The 18,876-nt window shown below is 40.4% G+C and overlaps 1 protein-coding gene across 3 annotated transcripts in view; it reads right to left on the reverse strand.

The window, feature by feature from the left end:
- The window catches only part of ADCY8 (adenylate cyclase 8), a 231,036-nt gene that overhangs the window by 17,877 nt on the left and 194,283 nt on the right, over positions 1–18,876 (reverse strand). For all 3 annotated transcript variants that reach the window (XM_079112343.1, XM_079112342.1, XM_079112341.1), the window contains one exon: positions 8,415–8,573. In XM_079112343.1, coding sequence (XP_078968469.1) covers positions 8,415–8,573 — 159 coding nt within the window. The remainder of the gene's footprint in view (positions 1–8,414; positions 8,574–18,876) is intronic.

Raw genomic sequence — 18,876 nt, forward strand, 5'->3', positions numbered from 1 at the left:
GTTCAGCCAACCGTACTTCAACAATGTGCAAGTTCTTCAGGCAACGTAAGCACGTTACTGTCCAGTCCTGCTGAGTGTGAACTGTTGAAAGATTTTAAAACCTCAAGTAATCCTGACAGGACTTTCATTTGATGATATCTCATGTCTTTGAGGGATGGTGCCGCCATTTTTGTGGCTTAGCTGGTTTGGTCTGGGGTCTTAGCATACATCTCTAGTTGGTTTCCTTCCTTTCAGGAGGAAACCAGTATCTCCTTGCTGTCCCTACTGCTCCAGAATACATTGTCCTTTTGGAGTCTTGACTGAAAGGCAGCTGTCCCCTCATCTCCCTTTGGGTTTCTGAGGTCCCTGTGTTCCCTTCTCTGCATCTGGTGGTCACGGTCGATGCACCTCAACGTTAACGTTCCCTCTGCTTCTGTGGTTCTGTCAAGAAGCTCTCAAAGTTAAGCCTCTGGCCTCAGGGAGCCTCGGGGAACCAGTCCTGAGCCAGTTCCAAGGAACTCCATCTGTCAGAGAGTGGGTGGTGTTTCATTTTGCTCTGCGACCCTCCAGGGCCTGCGAGCATCCGGAGCCGATTACTCGGGCTGCTGGTGACTTCCACCCTGGCTTCTCTGGCAGTGGTCTTTCTTCAGTGGCTTGGATGGGAAAAAGACCCCATAGGTCTCTCTCAGTTCTGTCCTCTAGGCTCCCAAGGCAAGGATCACAAACCCAAAAATCTTCAGGGGTCTTTCAGGCAGTGTGAGTAGCAGTGTATGGATGGGAAAGTTGGAGACCCCCTTCTATGCCCAAAGGCTTATGTTCACAAATTAAATCAGCAAGCCAACCAACCAGCCAACCAGCCAGCTAGTCACTCACTGGCTCACTGCACAGACTGTGTCAGGATCAGCCTATTTGTAACCTTCGTTCTATGGGTTCTCACCCCCGCCCCCAGCTAAGCTCAGTTTATAAATCTAGTTTGGAAAGGTTATATGAGCCAGCCTCTGTGATGATCCCAGTTGCTTTGGTATCATCACAGACAAGGGGAAGCTCCTTCTGTTGAGTGCCTCAGTAGGGACACTCACCACTTTATTCCATCCGCAAAACTTCTTTGAATAAGGGGATACCAGCTCTGGATCCCCTTCGGCCTTGGGAGAAGTCTGACTCTGTCCTGTCCTTCAAATAAAACTTTTTGCTCTTGCCTTGGCTTTTCTTGGGTGTTCAAACTTCAACGCTGGGGGAACAGGAGTCTGAACACCGCTATCATCCTGGTCTCAGATCCAGGCTCGGCCAGGACGGTCACTGAGGTAAGCTCCTTCACATGCATCTCACATCTTCCTGAGGGGCGCCTTTCTCTCTTTTTTTTCTGGAGGACAATAATGGGCACCCGTGGGTCAATTGAATGCAGTTAGTGCAAGCTCCATTCTACAAGACTCGGGTGACAGGATTCATGGCCTAGGTAGCTCCTAGTCACCCACCTGTCCTGTGGGTCAGGCATGTTGGGTCCTGTCAAAGCCATTTCTCACTCTCCTCTCTGGGCTCGGAGTGCATTTGGCATGCGTATACAGTGTCTCTAAGCCCCGTCTGCCTTTGGATGCTTGGAGACAGACAAAGGGTTGGAACAACTGTGAGATTCTGGCTGAGGCCACTCTCTGGTGAACCTCGAAGGTTCTTCCCCAGACTCCTCTCCTGACTGACTGCCCTTATAGGGCACCCTGTGGCAACTGCTTGATCATGCAGCACTGCGAAAGCCCCAATAACACATGCACCTCTGGATGAGCCTTACTGCACTCTTCTGTGCTCGCTCCTCCTGATCAGACTCCAGCCATAGAGAGAAGGACATTTTACATGGGGTGCTTTGTTAGGAAGTGCCTGGGTTCCCTTTGTTCACATAGGAAGACTTTGCAAACCCTTAGGGATTTTCCCATTGTTGTTTCTGTGTGCTCCTCGAGCTTCTTTGACTACAAAAGGGAGATTTATACCCACAGCCCTCTGAAGATTCCTTTGCTCCACAGTGAGCACAACTCTTTATTCCAGCCTTAACCCCTAGCATTCTTCTGCTGCCCAACATGGTATCAATACCAACTCTCCATCTGATAGAGAATCATGACCATCAGAGGGAAATATAAATTTTAATACCATTTTACAAGCTCATCCTGTTCTGTAAAAAGAAAGAAAATACTCTGAAGATCCTAAGTGCAGGCCTAAGGACTTTCCAGACCTTGTTTAAAAAACCCAAATTGTGCCAAAAATATAAATTAGACTCAGGTATGATGCTCCATTCTAAGTGAGACCCAATTCCCCCTCCCCCACAAAGTTCAATAACTAATCGGAAGCCCAACACAGACAGATCAAGAGTCATTTCCAAAAGGGGTCCCATGTTCTCCCAGGGATTACACGTCGCACAGCAAGGGTGGATAATCTGGAGGCTTGCATCTTTTTTATGACCACCCATGCTAAAGCAGAGCAGATTGGCAAGGCGGTAGTTAAATCCAGAAGCCATGCATTTCCATGCATGGAGGGGTGGAAACTGCTGGCTGTTAGAGGCTCCAGTGTCAGGAGACATCCCCTACCAAAGAGACCGTTCCTTGGTTCTCTTTAGTTCATTTTCATGTTGTTCAGAGGGGAGCCTTATCCTCAAAAGTAATGGGAGATGACGTCTCATAATTTTCTACATCCAAACCTGGCCTAATTACCAACTGGAGAAATGAAAAAAAAATTATTAAAACACCCTACGCATGAAGTTTTGCTCAAAACCGCAGCTTCCCTTGCTTCTTCGCTTCTGCCAGATCTCTATCTTTCCAAGGCTTGCATTTGAAATGTAAATTGCAGAGACTTATAGGGTTTGCAGAGCTCCCAAGACTTACAAGGCTTGCAGAGAACCAGGAGACCAAAGGGAAAAAAAAGGTGTCACTTTTAAATTCAAGCCACTGCAGGACCTAAAAGGCTGGCTCTTACCTGCTCTCACACTGTACAGCCCTGCTTTCTTAACAAGTTCCTCCCTATACATTATAGCACAGGGAAGGAAAAATAGAACGATCTCATGTATACAAGTCTTCTTTACCTTGAAAAATCTTAATATCTGAACTGACTCTAATCTGAGCCAAAAAGTGAACTCTGATCTGATAAAGATGTTCTGCATGCCTTTAATAGAATAATTACAGTAGTGTCATTTTTTAAGACTCCTGTTTTTTTAAAAACATTCTATTTTTGAGCTCATGGTTTTATAATGAATTCACATTTGATCCTGCGTGCCTAAATCAACATATTTTTCTGATTAGTCTTATTTTATTTAACTATAGAGGATTTTATAGCCCTCTTTTGTTCAGAGACCAATTTTCAAGGGTTAGTTCTCAAATACGTTAGAAAATCTCCTTCACAAAGTCCTAAGAAAGACAGAGACATGATGATTTGGGAATAAATCTGATAGCCATAGAGGACATGTGGCCACCTGAACCTTTGATTTCAGTGTCCACCATGGCTGCCAGACTTTACATCGAGAATTTCCAACTGTATAGGCCTGCTCTACATTTAAAACCATAATGTAAAAGTTTGATAGGCTCTATTTTCATTTTTAACAGGTTAAATCTAATAGAGGCTTTATAAACATCTGTAGAGGTGCCTCCTACCTGTGGAGATCTGTCTACAAAAAGCTGCAAGGTATCTGTGTCCTGTCTGTTTAGTATATGTGCAAACCTGCAGATTGTGTTGTATATACATATCTGCTTATGTCCAGATATCATGTACATGGTATCAAAATGGGCATATGAATGAACACTCATAAATCAAAATTTAAAAGAGAAATGGTCCAAATATCTTTTAGTTCATATGACTTAACAAAATTTAGATTAAGTAATCAGATGAGAGTAAAAACGTCTTTAAAATTACCAACTCACAAGATTTTCTAGGTGGTTAGACAATTAATGAAGTTTTGACTTCTATAAAATGTCTAGAATGGAATATCCATTACCTCTAGGCTTTTTCTTCAACAAAGAAGAGATAGCTAATACTGTTAACTGCACAGTTAAAAACGATTAAATTAGATTTAACATCAATGGGTTCATAAATGTGTTTGTTAGAGACATCTGATTAAAGGTTAAAGTGCTAAAACATCAATTGTTAAATATAAAATTAAGTACTCTTAACTTCTTAAAATCCATAAGGTAATATATTTAAACATTATGTGTGTTTTCATAAATTGGCAAATGAAAAAGTTTTGAGATTGCTTTGTTTCTGTTTTCACTAAAAACAAAGTTAGTAAGGGTTAAGATTCAATCAGGTATAATTTTATATACAAAGAATATGAGAGGTTTCCTTTGGCTTTCAATCAAAGTACAATAAAAACAAAGTATTTCATCTTGTTTTTTTTTTAATTTAATTTTTTTGTTTGTTGAAGTGGAGTAATTTGTTTAAATTCAGGAATTTCATAAGGATTGTTTCAAATATGAATTTTAAAAAGGGTCAACAGCTAGAAAAGAGATATTTGAAGTAAAGATTTGGGGTTGTAGTTGGTACGGTGGTACATGCCTGTGATCCCAGCAGCTTGGGAGGCTGAGGCAGGAGGATCAAGTCAACCTCAGTAATTTAGTGAGGCCCTAAGAAACTCAGCAAGACCCTGTATCTAAATAAAATATTGTATAGAAAGGGTTGGGGATGTGATTCTGTGGTTAAGCATCCCTGGGTTTAATCCCCAGTACCAAGGGAAAAAAATAGATTTGGGATTATAAAAATTATGTTTCTTGGTTCAGAGGTATTATGAAAACTCAATATGTTTTTACTCTTGTTAATTTCATTTTGAATTTTCCTTATAAACTTTATAACTGCTGTCTGTTAGTACCTTGCAAAAGTACAACTTCTAATATAACAACCTGAGTTAATTTGAGATAATAGGTCATCATCTATAGAACAGACAGGATGTAAGGCTAACTTCCAGTACTAATACTAATCCTAATTAATGGAAGGGGTAAATAACCGTAAAGTTATAGACATCAAAGTTAAAATCTAGTACTCTTACTTTAAGATTGGTGTAACTGTCTTGCTGGATGTTTAAGACCAAAATTTAAAGACTAAAGTTAAGGAGTGAAAAGGTCAACAAAGAAAAATAGCCAATATTTGGCTCTTGCCTTCTGAGGTCAGTTCAAACCCAGGGAACAAGGGGACCTCTCCAAGGGCTTTGCAGCTCTGGGTCATATGACCTCCTGACCAGGAGCATCTATGAGATTCTGGAGAACAGAAAGCCCACTAGTGCACATGCTTCAAAGAGGTGGTTGCTGGAAAGGAAGATGTTCCTGATGCTTCCAAGGGAAGCCACATGGTCAAAGAGCTCCTGACCCATCTAGCAGATGGCACTAAAGGAGCTAATAGGCTGCTCTCAAGTTCCCAATTGTGATCTTCTGAGGAAACTCAGCTGACTCTTAACAATAGATAAGAACAAGGTCAATTTGACCAGCTTGGTCTTAAACACCTAGCAAAAACAGTGTTATAGCCAAAGTACAGCCATACCAGGACATTTAAAATAAAAGACAATAGTTTTTTTTTAAAGTAACTTAAGATGTACTCTTGTGTTAGCCCCACCAAGAGTGAGTAAGATTGGAAGCTCAAAAGAGGGATTCTTAGATTGCCTGATAACTATCAAAAGAGACTATTAGTCAGAATTATTTAGTCCATTGAAGGCCTACAAATATTCCTAACTTCCTACAAAAGCAGACTTAATCTGTGTTTGCTAGTATTATTATCTAGACCTAAGTGACAGAAATAAAGGGATCTCCACTAAACACAGAAGTTATGCCAATAGTAAGGTATTTTAGAAAAGTCAGATGATTTTAGATATCTTAACTACATCTTATGGGGGCATCTGTGATGTTATATAAACTGAGTGTTATGTTTACATTCCTGATAACTGTGACAATATAACAATATAACTAAAATATCCTTAACGATTTAATTCCCAAACAGAGATCTCTTCGCTGGCCTTGTTATGAGAACAACTTCTTAGCTTTTGTGTCTCTGGGTGAGAGATTACTGTTTTCTATCATCATCATGGTATTCATTGACATGTTCCAGATGCTATGACATTTATTTTGCATTAATCTCATTCCAGTATTCATATCTTCTTGTTTCTCTCATAGAAGTACCCACCTCCCAATGACTTTACAACCACTTGTTCCAAACCAGACTTTTGCTAGGACCCCTCGACTGCAAAACATTCCTAAAAGGGAAACCCACAGTGGCCAGCTCTCAGCCTGAAGCAGTCAGAGTGGTCATCATCCATTTCCCCTTAGGGCAGTAAGGGGCCCATTATCAGAGGAGGCATTGAGTCCAGGGACAAAAGGACCGTCATGTAGGTAATGAATGATTGGGCCAGGAAGACAGGAGCTGATGCAAAAGAAATAAAACGCTAGCACCTCTGTCTCCAGGGAATTGTTCCTCCCAAGGAAGGGTCATTAGTGAGTAGCCCCTGGGCCGCTTTGGTGCTGCCCTTGGATCATTCCATCTTTTTGGTCACATAATCAGGATGAGAGGAGGGGCATGAGAACAAAGGAACCATGAAATTTATAAAAGGGCAGGACACCCTCACTTCTTTGGACACAAGCTTTTGATCCCCTTCTTCCTCCAGAGAAGTCTATCTCTGTTCTATTCTTCAAATAATACTTTTTCACCTTGAAAAATAAAAATAAAAAAAAAATCTTTACTGAATAAGGCCACAGGGCAGACTCAACAGGCCCAAGGATCAGTGGTGACTAAGGCCATCGTGGTCCTTGTCCTTGGGGAGCACACAGTCTTGTGAGGATGAGGCAGACTGCCAACTCCATCCATTGTAAAGCTCCTCTTGACACAGGGCCCAGGGCCAAGCCCTCTCACCTGCTAGTACTTTAGGTGTTCAAAGGCACCTTTCACTTCCCTCCTGAGTAACTTCCCCTTGGAGGTGGCAGGATTAGTCTAATTGTTTGAGAATTTTCACTTCCCATCTTTCATATCAGCTCCATTATTGAGTCCTGTTTGTTCCACCTCCAAAAGGAATCTGGAACTCATAGCCTCTCCATCTCCTTTGCCATCATGCTAGGCTTCCTCTCTGGGGTCCTGTCTGGACTATTTTATGGTCTTCTAACTGGATCCTGATCTTATAACCCTCCTATCCAGGCACTTCCAGCAGCCAGTTCACTGGATTATGCTTTAGACTTTTTAAAGGTTTAATTCCACTTAAAAGTGCACCTAAACCTAACTGTAGCTGACAGAGTGTGACCAGGGCTTCTACCTACATAACTCACCACTCTACCTTCATCCTTGTAGTGGGAAATAGTGTGCCCCCAAATTCATCTGTCTGGAACATTGGAATGTGACCTTATTTGAAAATAGTCTTTGCAGATGTAATTAAGTTAAGATCAAGTTATAATGGATTGGAGTGGGCTCTAAATCCAGCAACTGCTGTCCTTGGAAAAGAGAAGGACACGTGTTTTATAAAGAGGGCCACATGAAGACAGAGGCACAGAGTAGACTGATGGGGACACAAGCCAAGGCAGATCTGAGGCACCAGTGGCTGCACCAGGCAAGGAAGGATTCTCCCCTAGGGCCTGGGAGGGAATAAGAGCCTGCAGCAGCTTGGTTCTGACTTCTGTATTGCCTTCACAGTGGCCTTCAGGTGTGACATAATAAGGAGAAGTAGTTTTAAGCAGAAAGAGCATTTTTGAGCATTCACTACATGCCAGATATTTTGCTAAGAATATTTATACTCATGCCCACACACCTATATTTGTATATGAATACATATATACATACACATATTTATGCATTGAGCCTATGTTACATATATTATTATTATTTTAAAATTCTGGTAAAATACACAAAACATGAAATTTACCCCTGTAACCATTAATTGTATAGTTTGGTAGTACTAAGTCCATTCACACTGTTATGCAGTCGTCTCTGCCATCCTAGAACACTTTTCATCTTGCAAAACAAATTCTGAGTCTGTGAAACTATAACTCCCCATTCCCTCCTCCCTCCAGCCCTTGGCAACCACCAATCTGTCTTCTGCCTCTATAATTTTGACTGCTCCAGGTACCTCATCTAAATGAAATCATACAGTATTTGTACTTTTTGTGACTGTAATATATGTGTGTGTGTGTGTATATATATAATATGAAATCATATGTATGCATTGCATATATATATTTAAATCCATAACATACACATGTAAAATATTAAAACTTCAATTTAATCTTGCAATGAGGATCTTATATCCATCTAATCAATGAGCTGCTTGGGGCCAGGGGAGGCCACGTGTAGATAACATGGTGCCTGTCATGGCTGCCTGCCACCATAGGTAGGTAGTCTTCATTTTCATGCCCTCAAAAGAGTACAGAAGAATTCTCCCAGAGTGTGAGCAACACTCTGTGACCCACTCCCACCCCTTCTCAGCAGCCAGAGAGGCAAGGGCTCACCTCATTGTCACGGTCTTTCTCCAGGAAATGGCGAGCCACGTGACTGGGTAAGATATTGCGAAGCATGTTCTCATTGTGTTCCCTCAGCTCCTTCATCTCATTGATCTCCTCTTTGGCCTGCACACGCCAGAGGAAGTCCAGGCGGGCTGTGTACTCCAGCTGTAGTTCATGGGAGACAAAGAGAGGCAGCAGATGAACTTGGGGAGTACGGGCTCCAGCCACACGTCTGGAGGTGGGCCAGGCTCCGGTGCTCTTCAGAAAGGAAACAGTCTGACCCAAGTGTTTGGGAGGCATTGCCTGCAGCCAAGTCATCAGAGGATGATTAGATCCCAGAGTGTGCACCTGCCCCTCCTAGCGTCATTGTACTTGTGGTTTTATAATCATCCACGGGATTTTTCTGACCAGGTCTGAGCCCTCTGTTAGACTGCAGGTGCTGTGCAGTCTGGGTCCTTTCACCTGTTCTATTGTCACATTCTTACTGCTGTGGACTGAATAATTGTGCCCTTCCCCCATTCCTATGGAAGCTCTGAATCCTGAGGCTCTGGTATTTGGAAACGGGACCTTTGGGACGTGAGTAGAGTTAGATGAGGTGATGAGATGGGCCCTTGTACTGCCCATACCGAAAGGGACAGGACAGAGCCTGCTTTTCTCTCTCCCTATGTTCCCATTGAGATAGGACCACGTGGTGACACAGCAAGAAGGTGGTCATCTTCAAGCCAGGAAGAGAGCCCTCACCAGGAACCAAAACCCTACTGGACCTCCGTTTTAGAGCTTTGTTAAGGTTCCTGTCTGTGGTATTTGTTGGAGTGGCCTGAGCTGACTGATAGCCTGACATGTCTGACACAGAGCAGGTGCTCAATCAGTGTTGGCTGGCTTGACAAATATGTTCGAATCCTAAAACTTACCAGTACTCGAGTGGAACTTATTATGTACCTGGCTTTTTTTCCAAGCAACATTCAAATTCCAGGTCCTTCAATCTAAGCAATGACTAGTCAATAAGGAAGAAATGAAGACTATAATGAGATGGCCGTGGATTTGGTGTCAGACAGACGCGGCATAGAGCTCTGGTTCCACATTTGCCACTATAACCCTGGATGATCAGTGGCTTTTCTGTTTCCTCATCTCTGAACTTGAGATGATGATGACAACCCACACGGGGGTGGGATGTGAATTACTTAGGAATTACAGGTAAACGGCTCATGGACGGCACTCATACACATTAGTTCTATCTTGCCCTGGCTTCCCTTTGCATTGCAGAGGGCAGTTTCCTTTACAGAGCAGCTCACCAGCCATTTTTATCACAGCTTTGGGGATGTATTATTTCAAAGTGTTTAGCCATTAAAACGAACAGTATATTACCTGTGTTTAGATGGCCTACATTCAAGGGCCTATGACTAGTAGCTTTGCTTTGTCTTATTTTAGAGTCCTAGCAGATAACAACAATATAAAAGACAGGTGAAAGGTTATTAATTCATTAATAACAGAAGGTGGAACAGTCCAAATGTTCATTTTGTTGATTGAACAGACCACAGCACATATATACAACAGGACTCGGTGCAGCTATAAACAGACAGGAAGAGCGTCTCTCTATACTTTGATGGGCCATTCTCTGAGGGGGAAATATGTATGTAATGTGCTTTGTCTAATAAGGGAGAAGCTCTCTTTCTCTCTCTTTCTCCACCTACACACACATTAATCTGTCTTAATTTGTTTATTGAAAACTAAAGGTAAAAACCATAAAAAGTTGTTATCTATGAGATGAGAGAGGGAACAGGGAATAAGATGGGAGAATTAAGGTAGAATTTACACTTTTAAAATTATAACTTGTTTTGAGTCAATCTTAGAATCAGGGAAAATTCATTTACTTGTAAATCTAAATAGATTTTAAAAGTGTCTGTAAAAATAAACAAGTAAACAATGAACCTTCACCTCTAACCACACAAAGAGAAAATACGTATTATACCAAATGCCTTTTTCAAAAATACTTCGATGGCTCATTCCTAGAGGGAAATACTCTAAGGGTAGAAAGAGTTCCAATAGAATGTTAAAATTCTTCACGATAATCATATTGTGGGTGGTAATATTTGCATTATTATTCTTAGACTATTCTATTAAATTGTACAATAAAGCAAATGGGCAAATGTGTTGTCATTGAAAAAACTGGAATTTTGGGGAAAAGGAAAAAGCTACAGATGTAAAACTGGTGATATTAAAAAAGCCTCAGGTACTCAATAAGAAGTACAAGGATCACTGTGAACTTGAGCTGTGCCTTTCCCAGCTCCTCTTACCAAAATCAAGGCCCAGGGAATGGAAACCTACAGCAATGAGCACCCAGAGCTTCCAGAGTGTGATTTCTTAATATCAGTTTCTATAAAAATAATCCGCCAATGTTTTCTCTGATGGAGAATGATATATAATGGGGGTGGGGGGTGGGGAGTGAGAGAAGAATGGGGGAACTTTAGATTATGTAGAGGGAAATGAGGCAGGGGTGTGACAAATGGTGGAATGAGGTAGACATCAATACCCCATGTACTTGTATGGTTACACGAATGGTATGAATCTACATCGTGCACAACGGTAGAAATGAAATGATGTACCCCATTTATGGACAATGAATCAAAATGCAGTTTGTAAAAAATTAAAAGCTAAATAAAGAATTAAAAAAATAATTATTCTCTTTCCAGAAATGGCTCAATTTTAGGACAGAAAATTAAAAAAATCTAGAATAATATTTTTCACGCATAAACAAGGAGTCTCTCTGAGATTCCTAACTCCAGTAGACAAAAGAATTTAAAAGCCAGCTTGGATAGCCTTCCAGTTGTCAAAGACGTGACAAATTAGATTTTATTAAGAATAACAATTGCAATGGATGCAAACACCGGAAATAGGCTAAAGTGCAAAAATTCAGGGTGACATTTAAAAAAACAAAATCTCATCTATCATTTCTGAATGATGCTAGGGAACCAATTTATTGGGAAACTTATAGGAAGCAAACTCATAGGTAAAGAATCCAGCATTTATCATAGCTTTATGAGTCGTATTTCCAGGCAACAGTTGGTGAGGAGATGTTTCTTTTAAATAATGTATTCCAACTAATAAATTATGAACTACTGATAGGATTAGAATGTCACCATCTATTGAATAGATGAACAGAGGCTATTATCAGTAGCTGCTAATGTGGCATAAAGAGAGACAAGGAGACATTATGTATCCCCTAATTATAGGGATGTCCTAATTGTATGTATCTCCTAATATTTTTGCAGGAAAAAATTGAAACTGAATCTCACCAAGTTTCTAGATATAACAGCCAACAAAAGAAAAACAAATGACAAAGGAAAGTGTTAAATAACCTTAGGGGATGCAAATGACACACTCTGAACTAGGAGGAATTATACAGGCCCACTGGCCCTTGCAAAATATTGCAAGGAAAAAAAATGATGGAGTTTTGATCCTGCAGATTTAAAAAGAGACTTAAAAGACATACAGCCAATGGGAATATGTAGACTTTATCTGGATTTCAATTCAAATAAACATAAATTATAAGTTAACCAAGAAATGGAAAAACTGCTTAGAGGTTTGACAATATAAATGAATTGCTGTTTTCTTTTTACAAGTGTAGTCTATTAATTGTGATTAGGTTAAAATCTCACTTTAGATACATATTGAAGTCCTTACAGATGAATGATAGGAGGTTTGGAATTTTCTTCAAAATACTTGGAGGGAAGGAGGTCAAGGGGCAAAATAAATAGGGACATAGATAAAACAAGGTTGGACCTGAGTAAATGTGAGCTCAGAACATGTTTTTATCAACTTTGTATGTTTTTGAAATTTCCCATACCCCTTGCTGCAAAAAAATCATGAGTGGAGGCAGTGGTCTGTCCACAAGAATGCTTGCCCTGGGCACTCCACCAGGTTGCTCTGTGGTCTTGGCAAATTAATTTGGCTCACGGGTTTCCCTTCTAATGACTAAAGCTAGTGGCCCTCAGTCAATCTAATTTAAGAGACATGGATTATTATATGGAACTACTATCAGGATCAAGTGACATGATGCATACAAAGGCTTTCTGAAATGTCTAAAATATAGGATTGCAAGACGTTCCTGTTGGTTAAGGCATATGTGGATGAAATCGTATCAAAGCTCTTCTTCTTGATTGTTTTCTCTTCCAGATTCAAGAGCATCAGGTTTTGTCTTCTCTGGTTGTAGCATAGCATTTTCTTATCCATAACTATTTCCAAATTAAATGTTTTTCTTTTTCCCATTAAAAAATTATACTCAATTTATGTAAGATTTATTGAAATGTATAAATGCATGTATAAATGTATACTGTCATATACCACTAATTAGAACCAAACTAGATGCCCTTCAACAGATGAATGGATAAAGAAACTCTGGTATATATACACAATGGAATATTATTCAGCCATAAAGAACAATAATATTGTGGCATTTGCAAATAAATGGATGGAATTGGAGAATGTCATGCTAAGTGAAATAAGCCAAGCCGAAAATACCAAAGGCTGAATGTTTTCCCTGGTAAGTGGAGAATGATATATAATGGGGGTGGGGGGCGGGGAATGAGAGAAGAATGGGGGAACTTTAGAATATGTAGAAGGAAATGAGAGGGAGGGGGTATGAAAAATAGTAGAATGAGACAGATATCATTACCCTATGTACATGTATGATTACACAAATGGTATGAATCTACATCATGCACAACCATAGAAACAAAATGATGTACCCCATTTGTGTACAATGAATCAAAATGCAGTCTGTAAAAAATTAAAAACTAAATAAAAAAATAATAAAAATTATAGAAAAAAAGAAAATTAATAAAAAAATAAAACTAAATGCATGTGTGGTTGAAGCAGGAGGTAGTTGTTTATTTCTGTCCTGTTGAAGTACCCTCATCTAATGGAATTCAACTCAGAAACTTGAGTAGGGAAATCCAGAGGCCTGGGTTTGACCTAAGTAAGAATTTTCTGGTTATGAGACAAGAATAGAGTTTACTTTTTGGCCTGGTGACTGCAGGTAGCTGCAGCAAAGGCAGAGGCACAGAAATGATGTCCATGTGCAGCCAGTGTCCAAGGCAGGCACCAGCTGGTATTAAAGCTCCACAGAAGGTAGGCTTTCCTCTTCCATTTACTAAAGGTCCAGGACACCTACTACCTGCTGGATGCCAGGCAGAGGAAGATGAGTGAAGGTCTCTGCCTCTAGTTCCTCATAGCTGAGTGGTGGCTTGGGGGCACTGAAGGAAACTTCAACACCAAAGGGGTCACTTCAGCACAGTGCAGTTAGTGGGCACATGGAGAGAAAAGAAAAGCATAAGGGAGACATGGACATTGACATTTTAAAAATAAAATTTCTTCAATATTTGCTCAGAAATATCATTTGGATTGAAGTGCACTCTCTTTCCTGATTTTCATGGAGTCATTGAGGAACTGGCTACATGAAAAAGGTGCCAAGGGAACACGTAGTTATTGTTCCTGTATTTTGTGGCAGCTTTTCACATAATGACAGCCAGTGCTGACTGAGCCCGTGCCCTGATCAGGCACCGTTGCAGGCACTCCCTGGTATCCACGCTCATTCAATCATTTGACAACTCACTGGGCAGGTGCTGCATTACCTCCATTTCACAGGTGAGGGCGTGGGCACAGTAAGGTTGAGGCAAATTCCTAAGGTCTCAGGAGTAGGGGCTTGGAACCCAGGGCATTTTGACTCTGAGCTGTGACTCTTAACTTCTATACATATGTAATGACCTCTTTCAGCAGGTCACTAACTCTGACAGCTTATCATTTCACTTTACAGATAAAAAAAAAAAAAAGGCCGCTCTGGCAAGTTGTGTCTCAAGGTCACTCATGCTTAAAATGGCCTTGCTGGAACTTGAGCAAGAATATTGGGATCCATGCTATTAATATAGGTAACAACCAAACTCTGATGACTTATTTCATTGAAATTTGTGAGTTTAAAAGAGAGGATGGGGAATATGCACCTAAGGAAGGTAAAGCCTGATGCATGCTAGTATAAAGCCAATGTACAATGTTTAAAAAAATTAATAAATTAAAAATAGCAATACTTGCCATATAATAGACCATACATATCTAAAGTGTATAATGTGATAAATTTTGATTTACTTATGCACTCATAAATTCATTACCACAATCAAGATAGCATACACATCACCCATCAAAGTTTCCTTATGCCTTTTTGTAGTCCCCTCTATCACTCCCCATTTCTCAAACAACGAATGACCTTCTTTTTGCTTGTGTATATTTAAGGTGTATAGCATAAGTTTTATGTATATATACATAACGAAATGATCACTAGACTCAAGGCAATTAACATATCCATTACCTTAAAAAAAAAAAAAAACCTTACTAAGAAGTTGAAATTTACCACTTTCTTTGCCAATATCATTGCTGTTTGCCTTAATACAATAAAGATTATTGTATCCTAAAAAAAATAGCAATATAACATCATGGTACTCTATGACAATAAATAAAGAGCTCAACATGGTTAACTGGGGCGGGCAAAGTTCAACGGGTGGTTGAATAAAATAGCCTTTTCCTATATATCTTTTGTTTTTATTTCTTACTGACTTTCAAAATTCCATATATTAATATGATTACCAGTGATATGTATGTCTATATACAAGTATACATGAACAAAATCATAGGGTTCCAGGCTCGGGTCTTTACTTCTGAGCCACACGGTCCCCAACACCTGTCTTTCACAGACCCAGAAGTAGGTGACTGGAGGCATGACCTCATCAGTCTCTGTCCTGGGGCACAGGTGTGGCTTCCTTTTCTATAAATGGAGGTGCTCAGGCAAAGCCCAAACCTCCAGGACTGTGAGTGAGTCAGGCATGAGCTGGAAGCAGCTGACATTTGCTCTCCCTCCCTGTCCAGTATTCAGAAGTCCGCCTGCCTCAGGAGAGGAGGAGGCATTTGGCATATCACTTCCACATACATGCAAAGTGAAAATCCCCAGCTATTCAGTGACATAACTGCCTCCATCGCCCTGGGGCTGTCTCGTCACACAGGCTCCCCCTGGTGCTTCTCGGCCCCAGGCATCGTTCAGACTTTGTTAAAACAGAGGGCTGCTGAGTCACAGAGGGAATCTGATGGGGGCAGGATGCAAGGTCGGCAGTGGGCGGGCTTGATTCCTGAGGAGCAGGAGCCTGCCAGATGCTGTAGAGAGGAGACACCTGCAGGAAGGCAGTCCTGACGAAAGCAGCCTCTAACAGGGAGACAGTGGCACGTGGCAGGGACACAATGCAACCAGAAGTTAGAGCACTGGATTCCTGTGTCGGAATGGCTCTTCTTATTGGCTTTGCCACTCAGGACCTCAGGAGACTTGAGTCTCTTCTGTCTTAGGGCCAGATGGATAATAATATCTTCTCTGTTTGTGATAGAGGCTGATTTTCAAAGTAATTAACCAATGATTTTGAGCTCCTATAAGAGCAAGCAACTGGGATAAGTACATTGTAATTTTATGCTCGTACAATACTATAACAACAGATGAAGTAGAACCTGTTATGAGCATTTCCTTCTCATAGGTGAGGAGACAGACTCAGAAATTTAAGTAAACTGCTGACGGTCATGTACCTTCTAAGAGGCAGAGTTGGGGTTTCGGTGCCATCTGCCCAATGCCAAAGTGAATACCTGTAACTGCTACAGTTATGAGATGTAGTTACATAATTTTGAAGCCCTTGAACATTAGAAATAGAAGGGAAAAATTATCAGATGACACAAGTTTTCAGACCCTAGGGAAGCGCAGACACATTCTTACCTTTCACATAATCTTAGTGGGACTAGGTTATCTGTTTTTCCTGCACAAATGTAGAGTGGGATATATTGACTTGGATGTTAGAAGCTTACCATGTGAGAAAGGAGGCACTGGCAAGGCACAGGTAATTCCTTAGGGTGACAGAGGAATAGAAACACATTATTATTGTAGAATGAGAACTCTCACCCCAAATTTGTTTTTCAGCTATTTCTGGGGATTTATCACTTGACAGTTTGAAACCTGTATGGTGGAGTGAGTGCATTTCTACAGGACTGTCTTGTCTAGTTTTGTCTTCATTGCCCTCAATTGGATTTTAATTTGCCTGTTAGACTAAAGAGTTCACATCTATAAAAGGAGGCCATCCAGACCTAGAAGACAGGACACCTTTTCCCACAGATGACCAGAAATACCAAGGCATTCTGGTAATGGCTAGACTTTGACATTTGGCTTTCTATTTCATCACAAATTCCATCACCTCAGATAAAGCATTAATTTCTACGATATGTAAAGAACTCAAAAAACTTAACACCTAAAAACTTAACACCAAAAAACAAATAACCCAATCAATAAATGGGCTAAGGAACTGAACAGACATTTCACAGAAGAAAACAATCAATCAACAAATATATGGAAAATATTCAATATCCCTAGCAATTACAGAAATGCAAATCAAAACTACTGTAAGATTTCATCTCGCTCCAATCAGAATGGCAATTATTAAGAATATGAGCAACAATAAATGTTGGTGAGGATGTGGGGAAAAAGGTACACTCATATGTTGCTGGTGGGAATGCAAGTTGGTGCAACCATTATGGAAAGCAGTATGGAGATTCCTCAGAAAACTTGGAATGGAACCACCATTTGACCCAGCTATCCTACTCCTTGGTTTATACCCAAAGAACTTAAAATCAGCATACTACAGTGACACAGCCACATCAATGTTTATAGCACCTCAACTCACAATAGCTAAACTATGGAACCAACCTAGGTGTCCTTCAACAGATGAATGGATAAAGAAAACGAATATTATTCAGCTTTAAAGAAGAATGAAATTATGGCATTTGCTGGTAAATGGATAGAGTTGGAGAATATCATGCTAAGTGAAATAGGCCAAACCCATAAAACCAAAGGCTAAATGTTTTCTCTGATATGCAGATGTTAATTCACAATAAAGGGTTGGGGACACTAGGGAAGAATACAGTTACTTTAGATTAGGTAGAGGGGAGTGAAGGGAGGGGAAGGGGCATAAGAGTAGGAAGGATAGTACAGTGAAACAGACATTATTACTTCATGTACCTATATTACTGCATGATCTATGTGATCCTACAATATGTACAATCAGAAAAATGAGACATTATACTCCATTTATGTATGATTTATCAAAAGGCATAAATGCATTCTGTCATGTGTAACTAATTAGAACAAATAAAAAGATTTAAAAAATAATCATCAGATTTAAAAAAAATAAAAGGTAAAAACTGGTCAACGCCATATTGCAGGACTGAATGTCAGGGTCCCTGTGTTAGCATAGAGAGTGGCTGCTCTGCTTTAGTCTGGAGAAGTAGAAAGTGGAGCTCTGGAGACCCATCTGGACACCAATTCTAGCTTTACCACTTGCTACCTGAGTAGTCTCACTTTCTTCATCTGTAAAATGGGAAGGCTAATAACTCCTAGTCCAGGTTGTTGATGGGATCAAAAGAGGTAATTCTGGGAAAGTACTAGACACAGGGTAGGAACTTAGTGGTTAACTCTACTCCCATTTCTTTCACTTACCAAGATTGTTTACCATCCATTTTTTTTCCTACATTTAACCATCCTTCTTATTATGAGTGATTTTCCATATGTATGTCTCAATTCTTGGGAGTTTTGATTGTGTAAGCCATGATTTCCCAGGGTTTGTTACCTCCCTGTTTCCATGGTGATTTTCCAGAGATGTTTCTATTTCTGCTCTGGCTGACAGGCTTCTTGTTTTGCCTTACTTTTTCTAGTTACTCTTTTTGAAGTGCACACAGACCAGAGAAAGATGAACCAGGATCCAGAGAAGAGCAATAATGCTGATGGGGCCTGGTTTCTACCAGGCAGAGAAGACCTCTCCAGAGATTGACTATTCATGGGTTGGGATATGCCTGGATAAGTCCCTCTGGTCTCTGGTAGTAGGCAACACCTCTTTAGTGAAACCTGCCAGGAAGCTCTACGCAGAGTAGTTTCTTCTCTCCAAGACCCTGGGCAAGTGTGTTCCGCACCTACCACTTTTCAATAATTTAGGGTTCACTCTCCTCTAAGAAACTCTGCCAGGAGCGGGGCTTTGTGTAGTTCTTCTGCACTGCAGATCCTGGTAAAGAATAGAGACTCAAAGACTGAGAATGTAGTTCAGTGGTAGGGTGTTTGTCTAGAATGAATAAAGCCCTGGGTTTGATTTCCAGCATCATGAAAAACAAAACAAAACAAAACAAAACAAAACAAAACAAAACAAACAAACAAAAAAAATCAAAACCAAAAGACTAGGAACTCAGAGCACAATCAATGTTGTAGGTACTTTATCTAATCAGGATAATTTTGCAATAAAGTTTTTGCTATACATATGCAGTTATACACACAAAGCAGCAGCATACAAAATGCTATAGATGACAATCTCAAAAGAGTCCTCAAAGCAGTCCTATGTAGATATTACTACTT

The sequence above is a fragment of the Sciurus vulgaris genome, assembly GCF_902686455.1.
Source record: "Sciurus vulgaris genome assembly, chromosome: 1".
Classification (NCBI taxonomy): domain Eukaryota; kingdom Metazoa; phylum Chordata; class Mammalia; order Rodentia; family Sciuridae; genus Sciurus; species Sciurus vulgaris.